The sequence below is a fragment of the Mobula birostris genome, chromosome 11, assembly GCF_030028105.1.
Source record: "Mobula birostris isolate sMobBir1 chromosome 11, sMobBir1.hap1, whole genome shotgun sequence".
Classification (NCBI taxonomy): domain Eukaryota; kingdom Metazoa; phylum Chordata; class Chondrichthyes; order Myliobatiformes; family Myliobatidae; genus Mobula; species Mobula birostris.
This window is the reverse complement of record NC_092380.1, coordinates 71,072,886-71,096,216: the sequence shown is the minus strand read 5'-3', so window position 1 is coordinate 71,096,216 and position 23,331 is coordinate 71,072,886. Positions and strand designations below refer to the sequence as shown.

The window sequence follows — 23,331 nt, the reverse complement described above, 5'->3', positions numbered from 1 at the left end:
AACAGAAAAGGGAGGTTCATCATGAGAAAAAGGAAATTTTGTTAATAATGGGCAGTGTCACTTCAGCACTTCGCAAAAAAAATCATCAAATCCTGCACGAGTTAAAGGATGTTGACATGCTAAATATGTGACGGGGGTTAGAATGAGTCTTCTGGATAGGGATGTAGGAAAGTTGCAGAGAGAATTAAACTGTACCATGGCACATACAAGGTTGAAGGAACCAGAACTATGATGTTAACCAAGGTAAATGCTAAACAATGGTCTTGTGGAATTAATGCTTTCTGGACTTGTGAAACAGCATACAGGTGTCCCCTACTTTTCCAACGTTTGCTTTACGAAACCTCACTGTTACGAAAGACCTACATTAGTTACCTGTTTTCGCTAACAGAAGGTGTTTTCACTGTTACGAAGAAAAGCAGCGCACAAAAAAACCAGCGCACAATAAAAGGCAGCGCGCCGCGCGCCCTGAGCAGCCACTCTCCCCCGGATTCGGAACGGCATTATAGCCGGCATTGCTTTAACATGTGCCTGTGAGCAGCCGTTTGCAAGATGAGATCTAAGGTATCGGAAAAGCCTAAAAGAGCTCATAAGGGTGTTACACTTAGCGTAAAACTAGACATAATTAAGCGTTTTGATCGTGGTGAACGAAGTAAGGACAAAGTGAGATGGCTTGTGGAAGTTTACGAAGATGATGTTGAAGAGATTTTGACATCCCATGACCAAGAACTGATAGATGAAGAGCTGATGCAATTGCAAGAGGAAAGGATAACAAGTGAAACCGAATGAGTAGTAATAAAGTACAGCTTTAATTTTGAAAGGGTTCTTTGGTTTAGAGCATATTTGCAAGATGGTTTGAGTCCTTACAAAGAACTGTATGATCTAAAAATGCGCGAGGCTCAGCAGTCAAGCAAGCCTTCCACATCAGCCACAGCAGATGAGGAACCTCGACCTTCGACATCAAGGCAGGCAAAGATAGGAGAAGATGACCTGCCTGCCCTGATCGACAATGAGATGACACCCCAGTGCCCCAGCCCCCGGGCCGCGGACAGATACTGTACTGATTCGCGGAGAATGCAGCGGTAGCCGGGAGGCACACAGCACATCTTTAAGAAAAAAGCCGAAATAAACATGCTAATTAGGCGCCGCCTGGCACGTAATTGTTGGACCAGATCAGAGGCGATTGCCGATTGCATCGCCTCTGATCTGGGCCGACATTTACATGCCGGGTGGCACCTAATTAATTAGTATGCTTGTTTCGGCTTTTTTCTTAAAGATGTGCTGTGTGCCTCCCAGCTACCGCTGTACCCCTGCATGCTTTGCGGATCGGTATTGGTTCGCTGCCCGGAGGTTGGGGGCCATTGCACCACCCAAACTCCGACAACTCAGCCTAACACACCATCATCAGTGTGCTCGCTGTCTTCTGGATTCCCGTAAGTGATACTACACTGTACATACATTATTTCTACTTTATATAGGCTGTGTATTTTTACGTGTTATTTGGTATGATTTGGCAGCTTCATAGCTTAAAGGTTACTGGAGGGCGCTTGCGCCGTGTTTCTGCCAAGAGCGCTTGCGTGAGATTTTCGCTACGGAGAACAGTGCAGTAATGATTGTGGAAAAGTATTTCTACTTTATATAGGCTGTGTATTTATCATATCATTCCTGCTTTTACTATATGTTACCGTTATTTTAGGTTTTATGTGTTATTTGGCATGATTTGGTAGGTTAGTTTTGGGTCTGCTCACAAAATTTTCCCATATAAATAAATGGTAATTGCTTCTTCACTTTATGACATTCTGGCTTACGAACCGTTTCATAGGAACGTTCTACCTTCGAACGGCAGGGGAAACCTGTATTGTAATTTGGAAGTCACCAACACTGAGAGGTTATACATGAACCTTTGGATCTGTTGATGGACTTGGCACAATGTCTGTAGCTGAAGTCCTTAATGGCAGCAAATGGCAAAAAGGCTATCAGACAGTATAGAAAGGGGCCCTCAGGGCCCACTTCTTGTTGCCACCGCACATAAATCGCATGGTGCTGGGTGAGAGGGCGAAAGAGAAGAGCATTCCAGATGAAGTATCATCTGGCCTAATTTGGAATTACAAGTTGAATCTCTGTTATAAAACGCCACCCAATGGCTTCAGACATGTATCAAAACTAGAAGTATGTTCATGGACATCATGCACATAATCCAAAAGGATGTGGCTTGAATGTAGGATTTTAATTAAAATTTACTTTGGCACATTTTTTTTCTGAAATACCTATCTATTCTTTTTACAGCATTGCCAAGTTAAACTTTATTTTAGTGAGGTAGATTGTAAAGAAGCAATTGCTGGAGGAACTCTAACTTAAGCAGCATCTATGGGATGATGAGAAACTTTGATGTTTCATGTTGCAGCATTTCAATCCAAAAAGTTGACAATTTCTTCTGCAGGCCCCTGTAGATGCTACTGGACACACTGAGTTCCTCCAGCAGATAGTTTGTTGTTGCAGATTCCAGTATCTGCAGACTCCAAAGTCTCCTAATTAAACATAAGCCATTTCAAAAGTTCTACTTGTATCATTGTATCACTATATATTTTAAGCAACGTAATAAGCACGTTTCTTGGCAGGTAGAGGTAAAACTATTTATTTAATAAGAAAATTAATCATGAAAATCAAAATCCAATAAATGAGCCCAATTTAAAGTTTAAAAGCAATTTAAAACATCCCAAAGTTGCAAAAATCACAAATCTAAAGATTCAGGCATCACACAACTGAACAATTATGTACAAGGAGATGTAAAAGATTAAATCTATTACCTTTGTGTTGCTACCAAAATCATTAAAGATGGCTCATAATGAGAATATAAAACAATGCTTAATCTGCATTTTAGCTGAGTTTTTTTGAGGTTATACATACCTTAACATTTAATTCTTTTGCTACTAGGCTTGGATTGAGAGGCAATCGACACTTATTTTTGAAGAATGTCTGTACACGGTCCATGCCTTCCTGAAGGACAGCCTTTTAAGAAATAAAAACACTGGCATGTTAGTAACAGTGTCAAGTTACTCCACCTCTTTTGATTGAAGCTGATAAATATTCCTCAGTGTTAATAATACAATAACATCACTGGTTTTAAGAGTTTTCATTTACATTAAAGCAGCAAGATATTTTACCCTTATTTGTTAGGAAAAAATTCAGATTTTTCCTTTCTGCCCACATATCAACACTCTTGCATTTTACAAGTACATCAGTATTGCTAAATATCAGTCAAATTTAACAAAGCTAATGATGCAGATCATCATAAGACCATAAGACAGAGGAACTGAATTTGGCTAACTGGTCCATCGAGGTGATCATGGCTGAATATTTTCCTTCTCAATCCCATTCTCTTGCCTTCTCCCCGTAACCTTTGATGTCCTTTCTAATCAAGGACCCAATCAACCTATCGAGTATGACGATATCAGTATGAGGATAAGCAACAATAAGTAAAGAGAGGCTCCAGGTTCAGGAAGAATTAATCTTTACAGACTCAAGGTAAATTCAAGGGCATTGGTTCAAGCAAAGTGCTTATTCCCCTCACTCGTTAATCAAGTTAACACTACACAGCAATGCAGAAATGCCAATCATGAACACTTTCAGTACTAAATGAAATTATGATCCTTTGGGCAGAAGGAAGAAAGGAATTTGTATTTGTCCAAAAATTGTTGAGGATATATAGTATATAGAGTAGCATAGAGCAGCTGCAAATGAGTAAACGTTCCTTATATGGATCAAACTTTAACTATTCAGCAACTTAAATTGTATAGAAAAAGGAAAACAGGGAGAAATATAACATTTTACTTTTGTAAAAGATATAACTTTTCCACCAATGCTACTAAAGTATTGCTCATTATATGACTGCAGGAGAGCAATAATCTTTCAATAAATAATCTGATGTAATTCTATATGTACAAAAGATTAAACAGAGTTTCATGGGGTTGGAGTGTGTGTGTGTGTGTGTGTGTGTGTGTGTAAAACAGGATAGTATGCAGCTAGCTTAAATACAACGTGGTCTCATAATTACTGCTATTGTAAATTTACAGCTCATGTTTACAATAACCCTGTTGATGAGTCTGATACGTAAGCTTGTAGAGACATGTAGTGTTTTGAATATTTTTGTTGATCTGTTCATTCTGATGCTATACCTGTCTTGCTGATCCACTGGCTTGGCGAACCTTCTCTGCTACCACTCCCAGTTTCCGTACAAGCCTTGTTTGCATTTCGAATTCTTCTCTTAAGCCCTTCCCACAGATACAGAGTAGGGCACCCAATAGGAGTTCATAACGCACCCCAAAATAAGGATCATGAAGTGCATTAGTCAGCAGCCTGTAAAGTTAGAACACAATTAAATAATTCAAAATGGTTCTTCCAAGTACAATAATGCTAAGCATCTAAAAACCTGATGCAAATAAATGCATTAAGCAACTTGTTAGCAATATTATCTGTGAAGAATTGTTGAATGCACTACATAATTGTCCATGAATAGTTGTAGCTCCATCTTCAAAAATCACTGCTTCAAACCTGATTGTTCATGTAATTCTCTATTTAATACTTCTCAGGCATCTAGGATTGATCCTGAAGATTGCAGAGTGCAAATATTTAGAAATGAATGACATTGGAAGTAAATAATTTGAAGCCTATTAGCTGTCAACTATTGGCCAGCCCAAAAGATAAGTTCCTCACCTTAACTGAGAAAGATTTACTGGAGATTAAAAACATTATGGTGAAAGATTGTGTGATGAAGAAAATTGCTAATGGTAAACAACTTCATTGACATCAATAACTGGATATTTAAAAAGCTCATTTCTTGAAAAATGTCACAGTAGGTTACCCAGTTTGCAAAGGTTCATGTGTAATTGACAGGTAGTTCTGAACTTGGATAAAGTAGTAGTTGTTCTTCATTCGTATGGCATCACAGCAAAAAGCCAAAATTGTCCATGAGGTGGCACCCTTCTGGTTTAAAATATTTCCACGGTACTAACGGAGATATTGGACTTAAGTCCACATTATTGTTGTCCTCCTTGGTGGCAGAGGTCATGGGTGTGGGAGGCACTCTCAGAATACCAGAGATAAGTAAAGGCAGTGCAACCTATAGATAATGGAGGGAAGTAAGGTTTAGGGGTGTGAGGTCCTGCATGACACCGAGCTCCTCAGCTGTTATTAAAGTTGGTCTCATCCAGTCCTCTGATCTGCTTTTGTAGTCGTATTCATGTGGCTGGTCCAGATGCGTCCCAGGATATTGACAGTAGGGGACCCAACAATTCAAATGCCAATGAACATCAGCTATAGAAGGTTAGATTCTCTTCTGATGGAGATGCTCATGGCCTGGCATTGTGACATGAATGTTATTTGTCATTTATCACCTCATGCTGAATGGTTGCGCACGTCCTGCAACATATAAGCACGGACTATTTCACTTGCACAGGAATTGCAAAAACAACTGAACATTACACCATGAGCTCTCTGCTTCTGACCTGATGGGAGGTAGGTAACTGATAAAGCAGCTGAAGATGGTAGGGAATGTGAATGCTGCCTTGAACTCTTGAAGTGAAGTCCTGGGACAGGAATGATAGATCTCCAGCAAATGAAACCATCTTCCTTTGTGTAAGGAATGATTCCAACCATTGGAGGTTGCCTTTGCTACCAACATTTCTTCACAAATCTCTTGAAAATTCAATTATTCTTTGCTTCTGTTAGACAATAGATTTATTGCAAGGGTAATCCAAAATGAAAACGCTACACTCCTCTTGTACAAAGAAAATGTAATTTTAGAATACAGCACATTGCTTTGGCTCCAGTACAAGCTGGTTAATAAACAGTAATAAAGGGGGCGACTACTCAAACACAGAATCACAAAGTGGTTATGGCGTGGAAGATGATCGCTTGGATCATTACGTATACAACAGCTCTTAGTTGAGCTATTCTTTCGGCCTTACCACACCTCTCCTTTCCCATGGCTCTCCAAATCATTCTCTCACAACTGCCTGTACTGTTGATTTTGTTTCCACCATCCATGCAGGCAGTATATTCCAGAACCTAACTACTCTCAGTATCAAATACTGTAAATATAACTGATCAAGTTTTCTTCTCCTCCTGTAATTTGTTGCAATGGATAAGACCATAAGATATAGGAGAAGTAGGCTATTCGGCCCATCGAGTCTGCTCCACCATTCAATCATGGGCTGATCCAATTCTTCCAATCTTCTCCCCATACTCCTTGATGCCCTGGCTAATCAAGAACCTATCTATCTCTGCACCCAATGACTTGACCTCCACAGCCGCTCGTGACAACAAATTCCACAGATTTACCACCCTCTCACTAAAGTAATTTCTCTGCATCTCTGTTCTAAATGGACGATCTTCAATCCTGAAGTCGTGCCCTCTTCTCCTGGACTCCCCTACCATGGGAAATAACTTCGCCATATCTAATCTGTTCTGGCCTTTTAACATTTGGAATGTTTCTATGAGATCCCCCCTCATTCTCCTGAACTCCAGGGAATACAGCACAAGAGCTGCCAGCCATTCCTCATACAGTAACCCTTTCACTCCTGGAATCATTCTCGTGAATCTTCTCTGAACCCTCTCCAATGTCAATATATCCTTTCTAAAATAAGGAGCCCAAAACTGCACACAATACTCCGTGTGGTCTCACGAGTGCTTTATAGAGCCTCAACATCACATCCCTGCTCTTATATTCTATGCCTCTAGAAATGAATGCCAACATTGCATTCACCTTCTTCATCACTGACTCAACCTGGAGGTTAACCTTTAGGATATCCTGCACAAGGACTTCCAGGTCTCTTTGCATCTTTGCATTTTGAATTCTCTCCCCATCTAAATAATCGTGTGCCCGTTTATTTCTTCCACCAAAGTGCATACCCATACACAAACTTACATTTCTAATGGGCTTTAATGGCTCCTCCAACCATTTTCCTTCTATAAATATTCCCCGAACATAGTCCAATACAGCACAGGAAGAGGCCCTTTGGCATACAGCATTGTCTGAACTAACTGAATTAGTAATCAAATGCACAACTGAACTAATCCACTTTGCCTCGACAATGTCCATGTCTTCACTTTCCTTCATATTTATGTGCTCGTCTGAGAGCGCCTTGAATGCCTCTACTGTATATGGCTCCACCACCCCAGGCAGTGCATTTCAGGCAACAACCACTGTTAAAAAAAAACTTGCCCCTCACATCTCCTTTGAATTTACCACCTCTCACAGTACATGCATGCCCTCTATTGTTCGGCATTTCTACCCTGGGGAGAAAAGATATTGGCTGTCTACTCTATCTTTGCCTTTCAGAATCTTATAAACCATTGTCAGATCTCCTTTTCACTTTGCCGCTCTAGGGAAAAGAACACAAGTTTGTCTAAGCACTGCTGGTGAAACATCTTCATTTGTTCCAAAGCCTTGACATCACTTTTGATAAATGGCTGACCCCAAGAGTTAGTTAGTTTCCTTTTGTGCCATTCTTGTTTTAATGATGATTCTAAGAATCTGTATGTACCAGGAAGTTCAACTTCTTTTACTGGACAAACTTTATCAGTATGCAACAAGGTAAAGCACAATAGACTTAGCATTAAAAATTGTCAGGAATTGATTAAAAGATATGTTTCCAAGAATCTAAAACAAACTGTAGATATAAAAGCAATAGCATCTGTTGAAAAGTAAGAGTATTTGTTATTGACTGTAGTTCTGGATTGTATCGGGTTTTTGTCCTCACCAACGGAGGGAAAAAATGACAACTGAGGGCAGGACAAATAATAAGTCAACAAAGCTGAGCTCCAATAATTATTTAATCAATAACAAACTATAATTTTTACAGGTTGTGGTTTCAAGTCTTGAATTGTAGGGTTTATGCATATCATACCAATCCCAAATTAAATTTTACAGAATCACTCAGTTGGCCGCTGGGAAGAACTGATTGTTCGCTGAGGCTAAATTTAGCAAATCCAGCACATTCACATTGAAACTGCCACTGCAAATGCAAAATCCATTTATCATCAACAGGGGCTCCAATATTGGCTATGCTCACTTTGGGAATGGGATTGGGAAAGGACAAATTAACAACAGGTTCAGCACTCCTTACCTGAAATGTTTGGGATCGGAACTGTTTCAGATTTCTTTGGATTCTGGAATATCTGCATCGATATGATGAGGTAGTTTGGGGATGGAACCCAAGTTTTGAAACACAAAATCCATTTACATTACATATATAGCTTATGCATGTACCTTGAAGGTAGTTTCATGTAATAAGGTCACTTCTCAGAACTGTGATGCGCAGAGACCTGTACATCACCTGTGGAATTTTTCATTTATGCTGTCATGTTCAGTGCTCAAGAGGTTTTGGATTTCAGAGATTTTTGGATAAGAGATGCTTAACTTTTGTTTTAATCAAATTCAATTAAATTCCTTCAATAACAGGCAAGGAGACAATTTTGACTATTACTCACAGAAACAATTTGATCAATTACACTCTCCTTATGTTGTCCCAACTTTGGGCATCTTTTACACAAGCTATAGTGTGTGTTTATTTCTGGTCCCTAAATTGGAATTCATTGGTAAAAGCATTTATTCACAGTAAAGTAATGAGTGACGGTGATACGATTTCAGGCTTGGAGTGATGTGTACAACAGAGCCACTCTATCCAACACCACATTTAATTCTATAACTGTAGAAGCTTGAGTGTTTTACTGATTCAAATTATTCAGAGGGCGTTTATGGAATCATAACACAAACAAAACAACCTGTACTCAGTTTAATGTTCTAAAAATGTCAGATTCCTTTTGTAGAATCAGAATTAATACTAAGAACCTATTGAGAGGGGTAATTAAAACCTTCATCTAAAAATTAGACTTTAAGCGTCAAGCTTATGGTTATCTGTACCTCTCAGCATGCTAATATTTCCTGATGTCATATTAAGCTACCCGTCAAAACAATAGTCCAAGTATTCTTAGCAACAGTGACAAAAGTAGAAATATAGGCACCAGAATTTCATAAGCCCCCATGACGGTTAAGATCGAATCCTTCTGACCCTATCAATTACAATTGGGCGTCAATTGTTGTGGGTCTCAATTATCCAACTATGGTGATCGCATCAAAGGGCTAGGTTGCCTTTTGCAGTAAGTAATGTTCATAGGCACCAAACTAAGAAATTACTATGCAGAAATTAAATACTTATAGCAATGTTATAGCATGCAAATATTGGAACATACGCAGTATTTAGAACCTAAAACAGCCTGAACAAAATAAACATTATAAATTAACAAACAAGAAAATCTGCAGACGCTGGAATTGTGGATGTTGCTATAAATTAAAACAATATTTACTTTAAAAAGGAGGGTGATTTCTGAAACACTGAAGGAATGGCAGTCCACAGATATAAAATGTATTTTTAGGCTAGCAATTCCAAATTCAAATCTACTGCGTGCAACAAAGTTTATGAATTTTGCATGGCAAGTAGACATGCTGACTTGAAGCTCCAATAATTAAGGTTCAATCCTGACCTTCAATGCTGTTTGTGTGAAGTCTGCACATTCTCCCTGTGACTATGTATGTTTCCTCTACATGCTCTGGTTTCCTCCTACATTCCAAAAACATGCAAGGTGGTAGGTGAAATGGCCACTATAAAGTCCCCCTAGTATTTAGGTGAGCTGTAGTAGCTAAGAGAGGTTGAGGAAATTTGTGGAAAAATAACCCTAGCTACTTTTCACCACAAAATTTGGTACTATTTCTGAAATAAACCAATTTAATTTGCATCTGAATGAACCAAAACTAACTCCCCATCCTTTGCTTGCCAATTGAGGCTGTATTATATAATAACGGCAAGATATTGTTTCTCGTGATGAGCTTGGAATGATATTGGTGAATATGCAAGTGGTAACAGAACTCTTGCAGGGCCGCAGAAGATGATGAGGGAGTAATGAGGAATTGAAGGTATGTGTTCACAAGGTCCATAGTAATTTTGAGTTAATGGCAGACCAGGAGCCAACATAGTTCAGTGAGCACAAGGAGAAGAGCAAGCAGAACTCTCTGAGCATAAGAATACAAGATGGAATAAAGTCAATTTCATGGCAAGTGAAAGACAAAGAGATAGCAGAAACATTGGAGTACACTAGTCTGGTCCTAACAAAACCTTATTTCCAACTGCATTACTGAATGAGACAGGCAGAGATAAGCAATGTCAGAATTGAAGTAAGGAAATATTACTGACAGACTTCTTAGAGGAAGCTCAAGTCAAATAAGATGCTCCTAAAAGTCAGATTAATCCTTTATTCTGATTAAGGGTGCCATTTGTAATTGCTGAACAATGAATAGTTCAATGTGAGAAGAAATTTTTTCTAGTGTTTCATCAGAGGAAATTATTCAAGATTGGGCCAGCAAGCTAACCATAGCAACACACACAAAATGTTGGAGGAACTCAGCAGGCTAAGCAGCATCTATGGAAAAGAGTACAGTCGATGTTTCAAGCCAAGACCCTTCTTCAGGACCATAGAATCAATGGCAGGGGTGAAAGAGGGGGAGTTACACAAAGGTGAGGTTAATTTTGGTAAATTGAACCATATTATTGGAGTTCATAATTGAAAAGTAGCATGCTAGTGAGGAAGGGAAGGCCAAAGATATGGTTCAATTTATCCCAAGCACCCGATCTCTTCACCTCTACTTGACTAGCCCCTCTCTCAGGGAAACACCAAGGATAGACCTGCAGGGAACTTGGTATTTTCACTGGGCTATCCTTTACAGGTAGCAACAAAGAAAGCTGACTTGTTTGACTGTGAACTGAACAGTCAAAGGGCTTTTAAATTTGGTGATGAGTGTACATCAATGAGTGTATATCCTGGTTGTTAAATGTGAAATTGGAGGATTCAGACTAAGATGAGTATCTGACCTAGTTCCGTATCAACAATAACAAAGGTAGGGATATGAAAACATCCATCTTGCAGTTATATCACAAAATGAAAATAGCGAGCACTTGCCAAGGAAAAAGCAAACTTAATATAAAATTTTTACTACTGTGCATCTGAATGCCAATGCAGGGTGGTGCGAGATTTTCATTGCTGGCTTTGATACCTTCTTTATTCTGTTGCAAATCATTCCTGCATTTGTGAATGTCATCTGATATTGGCAAGTCATTAATTGCCTTACAAAGCAGCTACCGTCTTTTCAAATAGAAATGTATATCCAATTATCATTCGTCATAACGGACTGCACTGAAAACAATTACACATTTTTTCTACTTGTTTAGATGCAGTAGGAATAATACCTTTAGTGGAAAATGAATAAAATAAAAATGAAATTTTCCCAGGGAAGTCAGCCAAGAAAATAACATTTGTTATGCTCACAAGGTTTGTGGTTTAAAGTTATCTTCTTACCAGTATAAGTGGTGTGCTACACAAACATTCCCCAGGGCTCGAGATAAAAGGAATTTCACCAATGCATTATCCAGGTAACACTCATGCTTCACGGCCTATAAATAAAACAAAAAGCAACTATGGAATTCACACTACCTTCAGCAAACCCTTAACATAACACAAGTGCCCTCGAGAACAGCAGGAAGACATTCAAATCAAAAGAAGTTATTTAAAAAATATATAGTTAGATTCTATAAATGACGAGGCTGTTTTGCCCTAAACTGTTAGAAATGTACGTAAGAGAAATAATTTTGACTCAAAAGCAAAATCGGTTAGATGCTGGAAGTCTGAAATAAAAACAGCATATGCTGGAAAAGCATTATCTGCAGACAGATGCTAATGCTTCTGGTCAATGAGCTTAAATCAAAACAATATTAAAAAAATACGAGGGGTGATTGATATGTTCGTGGCCTAAGGTAGAAGGAGTCAATTTTAGAAAACCTAGTACATTTATTTTTCAACATAGTCCCTTCCTACATTTACCCAGCAGTCGTGGAGCATACAGATCTTGGACCTTCAGGAAGTGTCCACAGCAGGGGTGATTGATACGTTTGTGGTCTAAGGTAGAAGGAGATGAGTTATACAGCTCTCTTTACATGCACAAACAGTTAAACTCTTTGAGTGATTATGCAGAAAGTTTGAAGTTAATAGCTCATCAGTGGTGATTGATAAGTTCGTGGCCTAAGGTAGAAGGAGATGAGTTATTAATAGAAGGAGATGAGTTATTAACTTCAAACTTTCTGCATAACCACTCAAAGAGTTGACCTGCACGTGCATCTAACGAGAGCTGTATAGCTTACCTCCTTGTACCTCAGGCCGCGAACTTATCAATCACCCATCTGCCGACATTTTCTGGAGGTCCAAGATCCGTATGCTCCACGACTGCTGGACTACGTGTGTAAATGTAGGAGGGGACTATGTTGAAAAATAAATGTGCTAGGTTTTCTAAAATTGACTCCTTCTACCTCAGGCCGTGAACATATCAATCACCCCTCGTACTTTGTAAGTGAGCAGGTTTAGTTGGGGAATCACAACTGTATCATTGGTAAGAATGTTTCAATATTAATAAATTCCCACCTGATTCCACCTCCCCAGAAATAGAATTATATAAAACAAAATTCAACTTAAAAATAGCCTGTAGCAGGATTTGCATCAGAAAATAATTTAATATAACAGTACAAGTGTTTCAGATTATGAATAAACAAATGACATACCTCTACAAACTGAGGCAGATAATCAACCAGTTCATCATCAGTCATTTGTTCAATCCAATTCACTGCTGTACTTCTCACTTCTTTATCTGCAAACCTATAAAGAACTTTCATGAGCAAATGCTCAAGCATGCCACTTTAAATGTGAGGGGAATGAAATGGCATTAGCGCAGAGTTACTTTGATGAATGGCATGGACTTGATGGGCTGAATGGCTTGTTCCATGCTGTGTGACTATGAATTTAAATTTAAATTCTTCAAACATTCGGCTGCAGTAAAACACAGATACAATATACACTCGGTAGCCACTTTACTAGGTACACTTGCTCAGTAATGCAAATATCTAATCAGCCAATCATGTGGCAGCAACTCAATGATTTAAGCATACAGACATGGTCAAGAGGTTCAGTTGTTGTTCAGACCAAATATCAGAATGGGGAAGAAGTGATCTAAGTGACTTTAACCGTGGAATGATTGTTGGTGCCAGACCAGGTGGTTTAAGTATCTTAGAAACCGATCTCCCGTGCTTTTAACACACAACTGTCTCTAGAATTTACAGAGAATGGTGCGAAAAGCAAGAAATATCCAGTGAGTTCTGTGGGTGAAAACAGCTTGTTAATGGGAGAGGTCAGGGAGGAATCACCAGACTGGTTCAAGTTGACAAGAAGGTGACAGTAACACAAATAACCACTTGTTACAACAACGGTGTACAGAAGAGCATCCCTGAATGCACAACACACTGAACCCCAAAGTGGATGGGCTACAGCAGCAGAAGCCCACAACATGCCCTCAGTGTTAGTTGTTTGCAGATAGTTTAACAGGTCCCCAGAGGTAGATGAAGTACATGCAGATCCTTACATTCCTTTATGTTTTCTTGTTGCCAGTAGTGGCACATTGAAATTTTTAACTAAAATTTAAACCAGAATCCAGAAAACAAGAGAGCATGCTCATTTCGCATTTTGTGCCAGAGTGTTACAAAATACAGATGGTCCTACAAAGGCAGGGTCGGGCCAAAGACAGGAGGGCCAGAGGTTGGAAAACTAGACAGAGAAAAAAGAAACAAAATACTGGCTAAATCTAAATGCAAAACCTTTGAAAATAAGAAATATGGGTAATATAATTTCAGAAAGAATTGTACAATAAATAGGGAAAATAACAGTGGATTTCATCAAATAGATCATTAAGTTCAAGTTTATTGTCAACTATATACATGTATACCACCAAATGAAATAACGTTCTTCAGGACCAAGGTGCACAACACAATACATATAACTCACACACAACACAAAGTAATATTACCACAAAATAATAAATAAAGAATGTTCCAGAAGATTGATATTTAACATGAAGTGCATTTACAACACAAGTTAAAAAGTAAACAGTATAACACCGCTGGCGCTTCATGAGTGATGACACCTGGGTGGTGGCAGAGAGCTTAGTAGTCTCACTGTCTGGGTGAATAAGCTGTTTCCCATCCTAATGCTGTAGTACCTCCTGCCTGATGGATAGGAGGGATCACGGACATTCCTAAGGATCCTGCATACACAGCCCACATGATAAATGGGTGGAAGAGAGACCTCCATGATCCTGTCAACAGTCCTCCTAATCCTTTGTAGGGACTTTTGGTCAGATGCCTTGCAATTCCTGTACCATATGGTGCTGCAGCTGGTCAGCATTCAACACCATAGTTTGATCAAGACCTCGGCCTTGACCCTGCCTTGCGCAGCTGGATCCTGGACTTCCTGTCAGATCGCCATCAGGTTGTAAGAATGGGCTCTCTCACCTCTAACCCTCTGACTCTCAATACAGGAGCCCCTCAGGGCTGAGTACTGAGTCCCCTCCTTTACTGCCTGTATACCCATGACTGTATCGTCACCCACAGCTCTAATCTGCTAATTAAATTTGCCTACGACACTACGTGATTGGCCTTATCTCAAACAATAACAAGGTGGCCTACAGGGAAGAAATCATCTCTCTGACACAGTGGTGTCAAGAAAACAACCTCTTCTTCAATATCGCAAAAACAAAGGGGCTGGTTGTGGATTACAGGAGGAATGGAGATGGGCTAACCCCTATTCACACCACAGGATCTGGGGTTGAGAGGGTAAACAGCTTCATGTTCCTCGGCATCCACATTACCGAGGATCTCATGTGGTCTGTACACACCAGCTGTATGGTGAAAAAGGCACAATAATGCCTCTTTCACCTCAGATGGTTGAAGAAGTTTGGTATGGGCCCCCAAATCCTAAGAACTTTCTACAGGGGCACAATTGAGAGCATCCTGAATGGCTGCATCACTGCCTGGTATAGAAACTGTACCTCCCTTAATCACAGGACTCTGCAGAGAGTGGTGCGGACAGCCCAGCACATCTGTAGTTGTGAACTTTATGATTCAGGACATTTACAAGGACAGGTGTGTAAAAAGGGCCCGTAGGATCATTGGGGACCCAAGTCATCCCAACCACTATCTATTGCAGCTGCTACCATCCGGGAAGGGGTACCAAACCATAAAAGCTGGACCTGCAGGCTCGGGGACAGCTTCTTCCACCAGGCCATTAGACTGATGAACTCACGCTGATCTGAGTGTACTCTACATTACATTGACTGTTCTAGTTGTTGTAAATTACTATGATTGCACATGGCACATTTAGATAGAGATGTAACATAAAGATTTTTACTCCTCATGTATGTGAAGGATGTAAGAAATAAAATCAATTCAATTCTCAATGGCACTCCTCTAAAAATAGGTTAGAATGGAGGTGGTTGGGAGGGGAGGAAGCCTCACTCATCTCAATATCCTCAGGAAGCAGAGATGCTACTCCGCTTTCTTGACTAAAGAGGTGTTGTTGTGGATGATGATTGTCAAAGATTTAGTTCCTTGCTCATGGGTGGCCTGTGTAAAATCTAGAATCTGCCCTCACCAAATGGTCACAGTTACAGACTTCCAACAATCACGCACAAATAGCTTTCCTGAATATCAGCTGTGGCTTGAACTTAATAGAAAGCTGTGGATCACAATTTCAGACCATTTCCTCTATCTGTCTGAGAACAGCTAACAGAAAAAAGCTTGCACCCAAAACCGGCTGCATATTGAAGGATGTCCCCATGAATGTCCTACATGCATCACCTCATGCTTATCTATGTTGAAATCTATTCGCCATTCTTCAGTCCACTTCCCTAGATGTTCAAGATATCTCTGTAATTCATTGTAACCTGCCTCACTCTCAACAAGACTCCCTATTTCAGTATCATCAGCAAACTTGCTAATCGTTTCATGTAGATTCATGTCCAAATCATTTACATGATTAATGAACAGAGATACCAACGATGACCGCTGGAACACCCCACTCATTGGTCACAGTTATTTGTCTTGAATTTCTTAGCATCCATGGTCTTCTGAGGAGGAGAATTCTAAATAACCTGGTTAAGGAATCGCTCCTCACTTAAGCCCTAACATTCTTGACTGCATTAAATTCCATCTGCCATTTTTCATCTCATTTTTCCAGCTGGTACAGATCTCGCTGCAAGCTTTGATAGTCTTCCTTGCTCCCCCAGTTTACCACATTATCATTTCAGGTCGCTGATATAGATGACAGTCAACAACAGATCCAGCACCAATCTCTGAGGCACATCACTAATCACAGGCTTCCAGTCAGAGAAATAAAACTAAGTAACATTACGGTTCCATTTGAAGAAAAGTCAGATGTTAGTAAGAAATCTTACTTGGAATCCAGTAACTCCAGAGCAGAGATGGGAGGGAGTGGTGTCCATTGTTGGAGAAGAGAGTAGATTTCTGGTAGAGCATCCCAGTCCCAACTTGGTGCACTAGCAAGTATCTTGGGAAGGCTATTAATGTGGGAAAAGCAATACTGCCTCTTATCCCACAAAAGCTCTTTATCTGCCTTGGACAGTCTGCAGATAAATAAAATTGCTTGTTAATTTTCATTATCCTACTATAAAGGACAAACCACCTTCTCCATAAAATGAGACTAACAATATTCTGTGAAGGAGTAAGCACATTGCATTACATTCTTAGCTCACAAACCATTCCTGTAGTATCTATCCCAGACAGGCATAATTCAGACAAGAGTTAGCTGGATGAGTGCAGCTTCAGCAACACTGAAGCTCGACCCCATACAGGATACAGCAGCCTGCTGGGTTAAAATCTGAGAAATAACAGCACAGTGGGTATACCACCACCACCTTAAGAACTGTAGCAGTTCAAGGTGACAGCTTACCACCATCTACTCAAGGGCAATTAGGGCCAGGTAATCAAATCCTGGCAAAGCCCACATTCTTCGAATGAATTCAAAAATACATGGCTACTATTAGGAGGCTACTGCATCGCACAAACCTGAAATGTCAACTATTCCTCTGCTGGAGGAACTCAATGGGTCAGGCATCCGTAGAAGCAGTTTGTATTTTCCTGCACAATTAGGCTCGGTAGTAGCTTCACGGTCAAGTATATGCACAGACATTTTATCTGATCTCGCATGAAGGAAGAATTACATAAGATGAATACTGGGCGTTCTGGCATCTGCAGGCATGATACCAGAATGCTGGCACCATGGAAACGGAAGCAAGGTATTATTTAGAGCTACTACCTTCCAACCATTCAGCTCCTGAACCTGTATGCATAACTTCAATCTGGACTCCTTTGAACTGATTCTACAACCTACAGACTCACTTTCCAAGACTCTTTACAACCCATGCTCTCAGTTGTATGTTTTTATTTACACAATCTGTCTTCTGCACATTGGTTGTTTGCTGGTCTTTGTCTATGTATTCTTTTTGTGAATTCTATTAGTTTTCTTGTTTTCCTGACAATGTCTGCAAGAAAATGAATCTCAAGGCAGTATATGACAACTAAAATTGTACCTTGATAATTTACTTTGAACTTAAGATATTGCAAGCACCTAATGTGCACTTAAATTGAACTGTAACCTTTTTCAGGGCGGCACAACAGAGATTAGCACAACGCTTTACAGCACCAGCAACCCAGGCTCAATTCCTGCCACTGTCTGTAAGGCGCTTGTGCGTTCTCCGTGACCATATGGGTTTCCTCAGGGTGCTCCAGTTTCCTCCCATGGTCCAAAGACGTACCAGTTCAAACATTAATTGGTCACTGTAAATTGTCCTAGGATTAGGATTAAATTGGCTAGGGTTAAATCCAGAGATTGCTGGGCAGTATGTCTTGAAGAGCTGGAAGGGCCTATTCCATATTGTATCCCAATAAATAAATAAAATATTTATTATTTAAATATTATTGTCTGTACATGAACAAGTTACTGAAAGTGAGTGTACTAGAATCAATGCACTAAAAAACAAAAATCCAAACCAAAATCAACAGCTAAGAATGCAGAATTCTGTGCAGACTTTAAGCAAGTTTTAATAGCAACTGAATTGCCAAATATATTTCTTTATGTTTTTTCCAGCTTCGTACTACAAGTCGTTTCTCTCTTTCAAAGATCTCGAGGAAGTCATCCACACCTTTATATCCTCCCGCTTGGACTACTCCAACTCCCCGTATACTGTACTGGGATTAGTCAGTCATTCCTGTCACGCCTGCAACTGGTCCAGAACACCGCAGCCAGGTTCCTGACAGGTGCCTGGAAGAGGGACCATATTACTCCTATCCTGGCCTCTCTCCACTGACTACCAGTATGGTTTAGAATTGATTTTAAGGTTCTCCTGTCTGTTTATAAAGCCCTAAGTGGGCTGGCCCCCTCCTATATCACAGACCTTCTAACCCCTTATTCTTCTTCCAGGTCCCTCAGGTCGGCTGACTTGGGGATCCTGGCTGTCCCGCAATCTAAATTTAAGTTCAGGGGTGACCGCGTCTTTACTGTTGCAGCCCCTAGACTGTGGAGCAGCATTCCCCTCCCTATCAGATCTGCCCCCCTCCATTGACTCTTAAGTCCAGGCTCAAAACTTACCTTTATTCACTAGTATTTGAATCTTCCTGATGTGGCTGATTTTTGGCTTGTGCCTAGGCTCACGTGTTGTTTATTTTGCGCCTATAAGCTGTGTGCCTTGTTGTTTATATCTGTGTTTCTTGTATCTGTGATTTTAGCTACCTGTTATGGTTTGCAGAGCACTTTGGTCAACATGGGTTGTTTTTAAATGTGCTTTATAAATAAATTTGACTTGACTTGACTTATGATCTGATAACAGATAGAACCAAACTTCTGGATGTGACACCACAGTTATTTGTAAAATCCATACTCGAGAGGAAAGGAGAGAGGAAAGAGGAAGGAAGGAAGGAAGGAGAGAGACAGAGGAGCTCTGCAATAAGAATCTGGCTTTGGATATAGAAAATCTCAGTCTTGCCAAGGAGCTTGTATTTGTTGCATAAATGATTCAGATTAATCAACTCAGTAGATGGGGCATTGAACTTGGGATATTCTGGTCTGTTTGGTTAAATGATATGTTGTTTTCACCAACAAATGTGTGGGGAGCTAAACACCGGTGTCACTGGAATACTGGCCCATCAGGCATTATCTTTCATATGCAGCAGTAATCTTTTCAACGTCAAGGTTAAAAATAAATATTGCCTTTGTCACTGTTAAATCAGCCAAGTAAATCTATGAAATAATTCATTTTCTGAATCTGACATCATAGAAACATAGAAAATAGGTGCAGGAGTAGGCCATTCGGCCCTTTGAGCCTGCACCGCCATTCAGTATGATCATGGCTGATCGTCCAACTCAGAACCCTGTACCTGCCTCCTCACCATACCCGCTGATCCCTTTAGCCACAAGGGCCATATCTAACTCCCTCTTAAATATAGCCAATGAACTGGCCGCAACTGTTTCCTGTGGCAGAGAATTCCACAGATTCACCACTCTCTGTGTGAAGAAGTTTTTCCTCATCAGTTCACCTTTGTGAAACAGCTACTTCACTGCAGATTAAAAGGAATACCAGTGTATTTAATTTTGTATCATTTCATTTTTTTCCCAAAATCTATGATTGTATATCCAAATGAATATCATAAGTTGAACGATACACATGGTGCATTGAACAGAACACTGCATGAGTAGCAAATTCAAATATAATGCTGAACTGAACATGAAGAACCTACTCAAATGTCAAATCCTTAGCAAACACGTCAAGAAGCTGTTTCTGGAAACCTTGATCGAGTGTTTCAAACCCGAACTCAGTGATTCGGCTGGATTCTGGAGGATAGTAGAGAATGTCAAATGCAAATGATGGAAAATCCACCTAAATTGAAAATGAAGGTAAAAGTTAGAGTCTGCTATCTTGTGGCCTGTTGTATACAAGTAATATACACTTAAAGCATATAAAACACACAAGGAGACGGAACAAACAAGATTTATTGTTATAGCACAAGATGCATTTTGTTTCAAGTTTTTGGTGATCATTAAAAGAAATTCAAGGTCTCAGGGGTTGTCTGCAAGGAAATATGGATGCTTGTTACAGCGTAAATATTGGCAAAAAAGTATATCGAATATCTGAAAGAACGAAAAGAAAACATGGTATCGGGATGGGAAATCATTAGAGCTCACTGAGGCCCAGCATTTTTAAAGTCAGCATTTAGCTTCAGCTGAAATATGTCTTTGGCTTTGGTCATTCATTAGCAAAGTATGCTCAGTTAAATTAATAGTTTAATTTATCTAAAAAGTCTGTTCCCTTTTGTAGCAAATTATCACTTCCAGTTACTAGCTGAAATTTCTATTTACAAATCAAACAAGGTTTTCATGGAAAAGAACATAGAGTTGAAAATATCACTAGAGGACAATATTTGAGATGAAACTTCTTTCAGAATGATCTAAATTCACCTGCAACACAACTCTCTCCATTGAGCTCCCCTTTTTATTGATAGTCGTACCACCTGGATTCACAGACTCTGATATCCAGAGACCAAGTAGCTTTCTTCCACTTGTTAACACACTGTGAAATAAAGCAGATACGTCCATAAGACTCAGAAGCAGGATTAGGCCATTCAGCCAAGGGTGATTATTCCTTTTAGCCCCATTCTCCTGTCTCCTCTCCATAACCTTTGACACCTTTACTAATCAAGACCCTATCAACATCTACTTTAAATATACCCAATGACTTGGCCTCCACAGACGTCTGTGGTAATGAATTCCACAGATTCACCACCCTCTGGCTAAAGAAATCCCTCCCTGTCTCTACTCTAGAGGGACGTCCTCCTATTCTCAGGCTGCACCCACTGATCCTAGACTCTGCCACTATTGGAAACATAGCCAGTAACGTGTTTGTCAAATATAAAGTCTTTGATCTAACTTGTGCCTTGCAGGTGCACCAACGTTTTGTGGTTGCAAGGCTCCCAAGGTGTTGGAAGAGCCACAGCTTAGGTCCTGCAAAATGGAGCAGGGTACTAGCAAGAGGGCCTCGGGCAGCAGGACCACCCCAATGGCCACATTTCCATATTCATAATTTACCTCCCAGTTATTCCATTATTGTCACATTATTTCACATTTCTTTTTGTGCTACTTCAGACTGAAATACAATCTTTAAACCACAGTTCTATGCTGTGCTCTTCATTGTACTTATTTTTACCATGCATGGGAATTTCTTTGCACCTTGACGTATGTGACAATCTGGTCAGAAGACCTTTCCTATTGTTTCTGTGTCTCTCCAGTAATTAGGTACATTCAGACATAGTTGAACTACATTTAAATTACTAAATACAAAACAAAATAACTCCATTTGGATGAATGAGATTCTCAATCAATGGCCGGGCGTAAGCTTGAAAACAAACACGAGATTAAGTCTGCAGTTGTTGGAAATGCAGAGCAACACACAGAAAATGCTGGAGGAACTCAGGCGAGGCAGCATCGACAGAAGGGAATACAAAGTCGATGTTTCGGGCCATGGCCCTTCTTCTGGACTGAGAAGGAAGAGGGAAGATGCCGGAAGAAAAAGATGGGGGTGGGGGGGTGGGGGAAGGAAAAGAGGCTAGCTGGAAGGTGATAGGTGAAGTCAGGATGGTGGAAAATTTCAAGGGCTGGAGAAGAAAGAATCTGACAGGAGAGGGCAGTGGACCATAGGAGAAAGGGAAGGAGGAGGGAACCCAAGAGAAGTATGGGCAAGTGAGGAGTAGTAAAAGGTCAGAGTGGAGAACAGAGGGGGAGGGGGGGATTTAATTTACTGAGAGGAGAAATTGATATTCATATCATCAGGTTGAAGGGTGCCCAGACAGAATATAACAGTTGTTCCTCCATCTTGAGGGTAGCCTTATCTTGGCATAAGAGGAGACCATGGATCGACATGTCAGAATGGGATTGGGAATCGGAATTAAGATGTTTGGCCACCGGGAGGTCCCACTTGTGCGGATGGTGCAGAGGTGTTTGACTAGCCAGGTATGAAGTGAATCTGTTCCCTTGTCTCAGCACCACCAGGAACTCAACTGGATTCAACTGAAGTCCAGAATGTGCAAACATGTCAATAGCAACAAGCTAGCAGCTCCCTATGGAGCCCGAAATTGAAAATCAGCATAATCCGTCAACATAGGATACTCATCTAACTTGTCACAGTGTGCTGAGGAGATGAGATAAAGAATATTACCGATTAAAGTCAAAGAGAGGCACAGAGACTCGACCGAGGTACTCCGGTCCCTTCCTTTGTTTGTTAGAATCCGGCGATCCAGCTGCTGAGGGATTTGGAACTCCATACAAACTGAGGCGCAGCATTGTTTCAAGGGCCAATTGTGAAATCTGAACAGGAAAACTGATTCTGAAAGGCAAGGACATTAAGTGGCTGGTCAGGGACTACAAAGTAGTAGTTTGTAGAAATATTTATTTGAACCATTTAAGGTGGCCAGGATTGAAACTGAAAAAGCATTTAAAAATTAACACAAGGTTTTCATATTAATGCTATTGACCAAGTGAAACTGAAAAGCATATGATTAAAAACATTAATCATAAACCACATATGGAATGACACAGAAAAAGGCATCCTCAAAGAAAATGAGGAATTTCAATTTCATTGCAAGACAATGTAAGCCCGTGGTTGTACAAACAATTTAGCACTGATGACCTAGTTTCAGAATCATTAACTTCGAAGCTGTTCCTATTCAAGTGCAGTGAAAACCACAAATTCCTTCTATTCAATAGTTTTACATTGCTGGGATTACTCATGAGGAACAGTCTAAATTTAGCTTTGTGTGAGAATGCTTTTTTCAAAAATAGTATCTGCTAATCTTTTTTTAAAAAATTACTTCATTATAGACAGAATTAGCAAATTTGCCTCTCAATGACATTAAAATGAACAGTGTAATTTCGCATTTGTTCCTGTGTTTGGTGGCAAGTCTTTCATTATTGTACTCACTATCTGCTCCACCTCCCTGAAAGTTGACCAAATCCGTTGGGAGAGCACAACTACAATATGAATAACTTATCAAAGGAAGCAGCTGAACTGTTCCAGGTTGGAGATGTGAGTGAAAACTTGCCTAATAGGCAACATCAATAGATCAAAAGGAAAGCCATAAATAGTTGTTTGTAGCTCTTTCTGACTTTCTGTTTGTACAATTGAAGATGTCAATTAAAAAAAAGTGAAAGCTGCAGAGAGGTCAAAAGCTCACAAAGCATTTGAAAGTTTGTCCTCTGAACTTACCCTTCGGTGACCATTCTACATGGATCCCATTGAGCATTTTAAACTATTTGAGTGATCTCATTTCAACACCACTGAGA

At 40.0% G+C, this 23,331-nt stretch overlaps 1 protein-coding gene across 2 annotated transcripts in view; it reads right to left on the bottom strand.

Moving 5' to 3' along the window:
* Positions 1-23,331, bottom strand: part of pik3c2a (phosphatidylinositol-4-phosphate 3-kinase, catalytic subunit type 2 alpha) — a 152,901-nt gene that overhangs the window by 23,833 nt on the left and 105,737 nt on the right. For both annotated transcript variants that reach the window (XM_072272476.1, XM_072272475.1), the window contains exons 13-20: positions 22,208-22,375; positions 20,455-20,566; positions 19,737-19,876; positions 16,379-16,567; positions 12,660-12,753; positions 11,407-11,501; positions 4,173-4,353; positions 2,905-3,006 (exon numbers count right to left, since the gene is read on the bottom strand). In XM_072272476.1, coding sequence (XP_072128577.1) covers positions 2,905-3,006; positions 4,173-4,353; positions 11,407-11,501; positions 12,660-12,753; positions 16,379-16,567; positions 19,737-19,876; positions 20,455-20,566; positions 22,208-22,375 — 1,081 coding nt within the window. The remainder of the gene's footprint in view (positions 1-2,904; positions 3,007-4,172; positions 4,354-11,406; positions 11,502-12,659; positions 12,754-16,378; positions 16,568-19,736; positions 19,877-20,454; positions 20,567-22,207; positions 22,376-23,331) is intronic.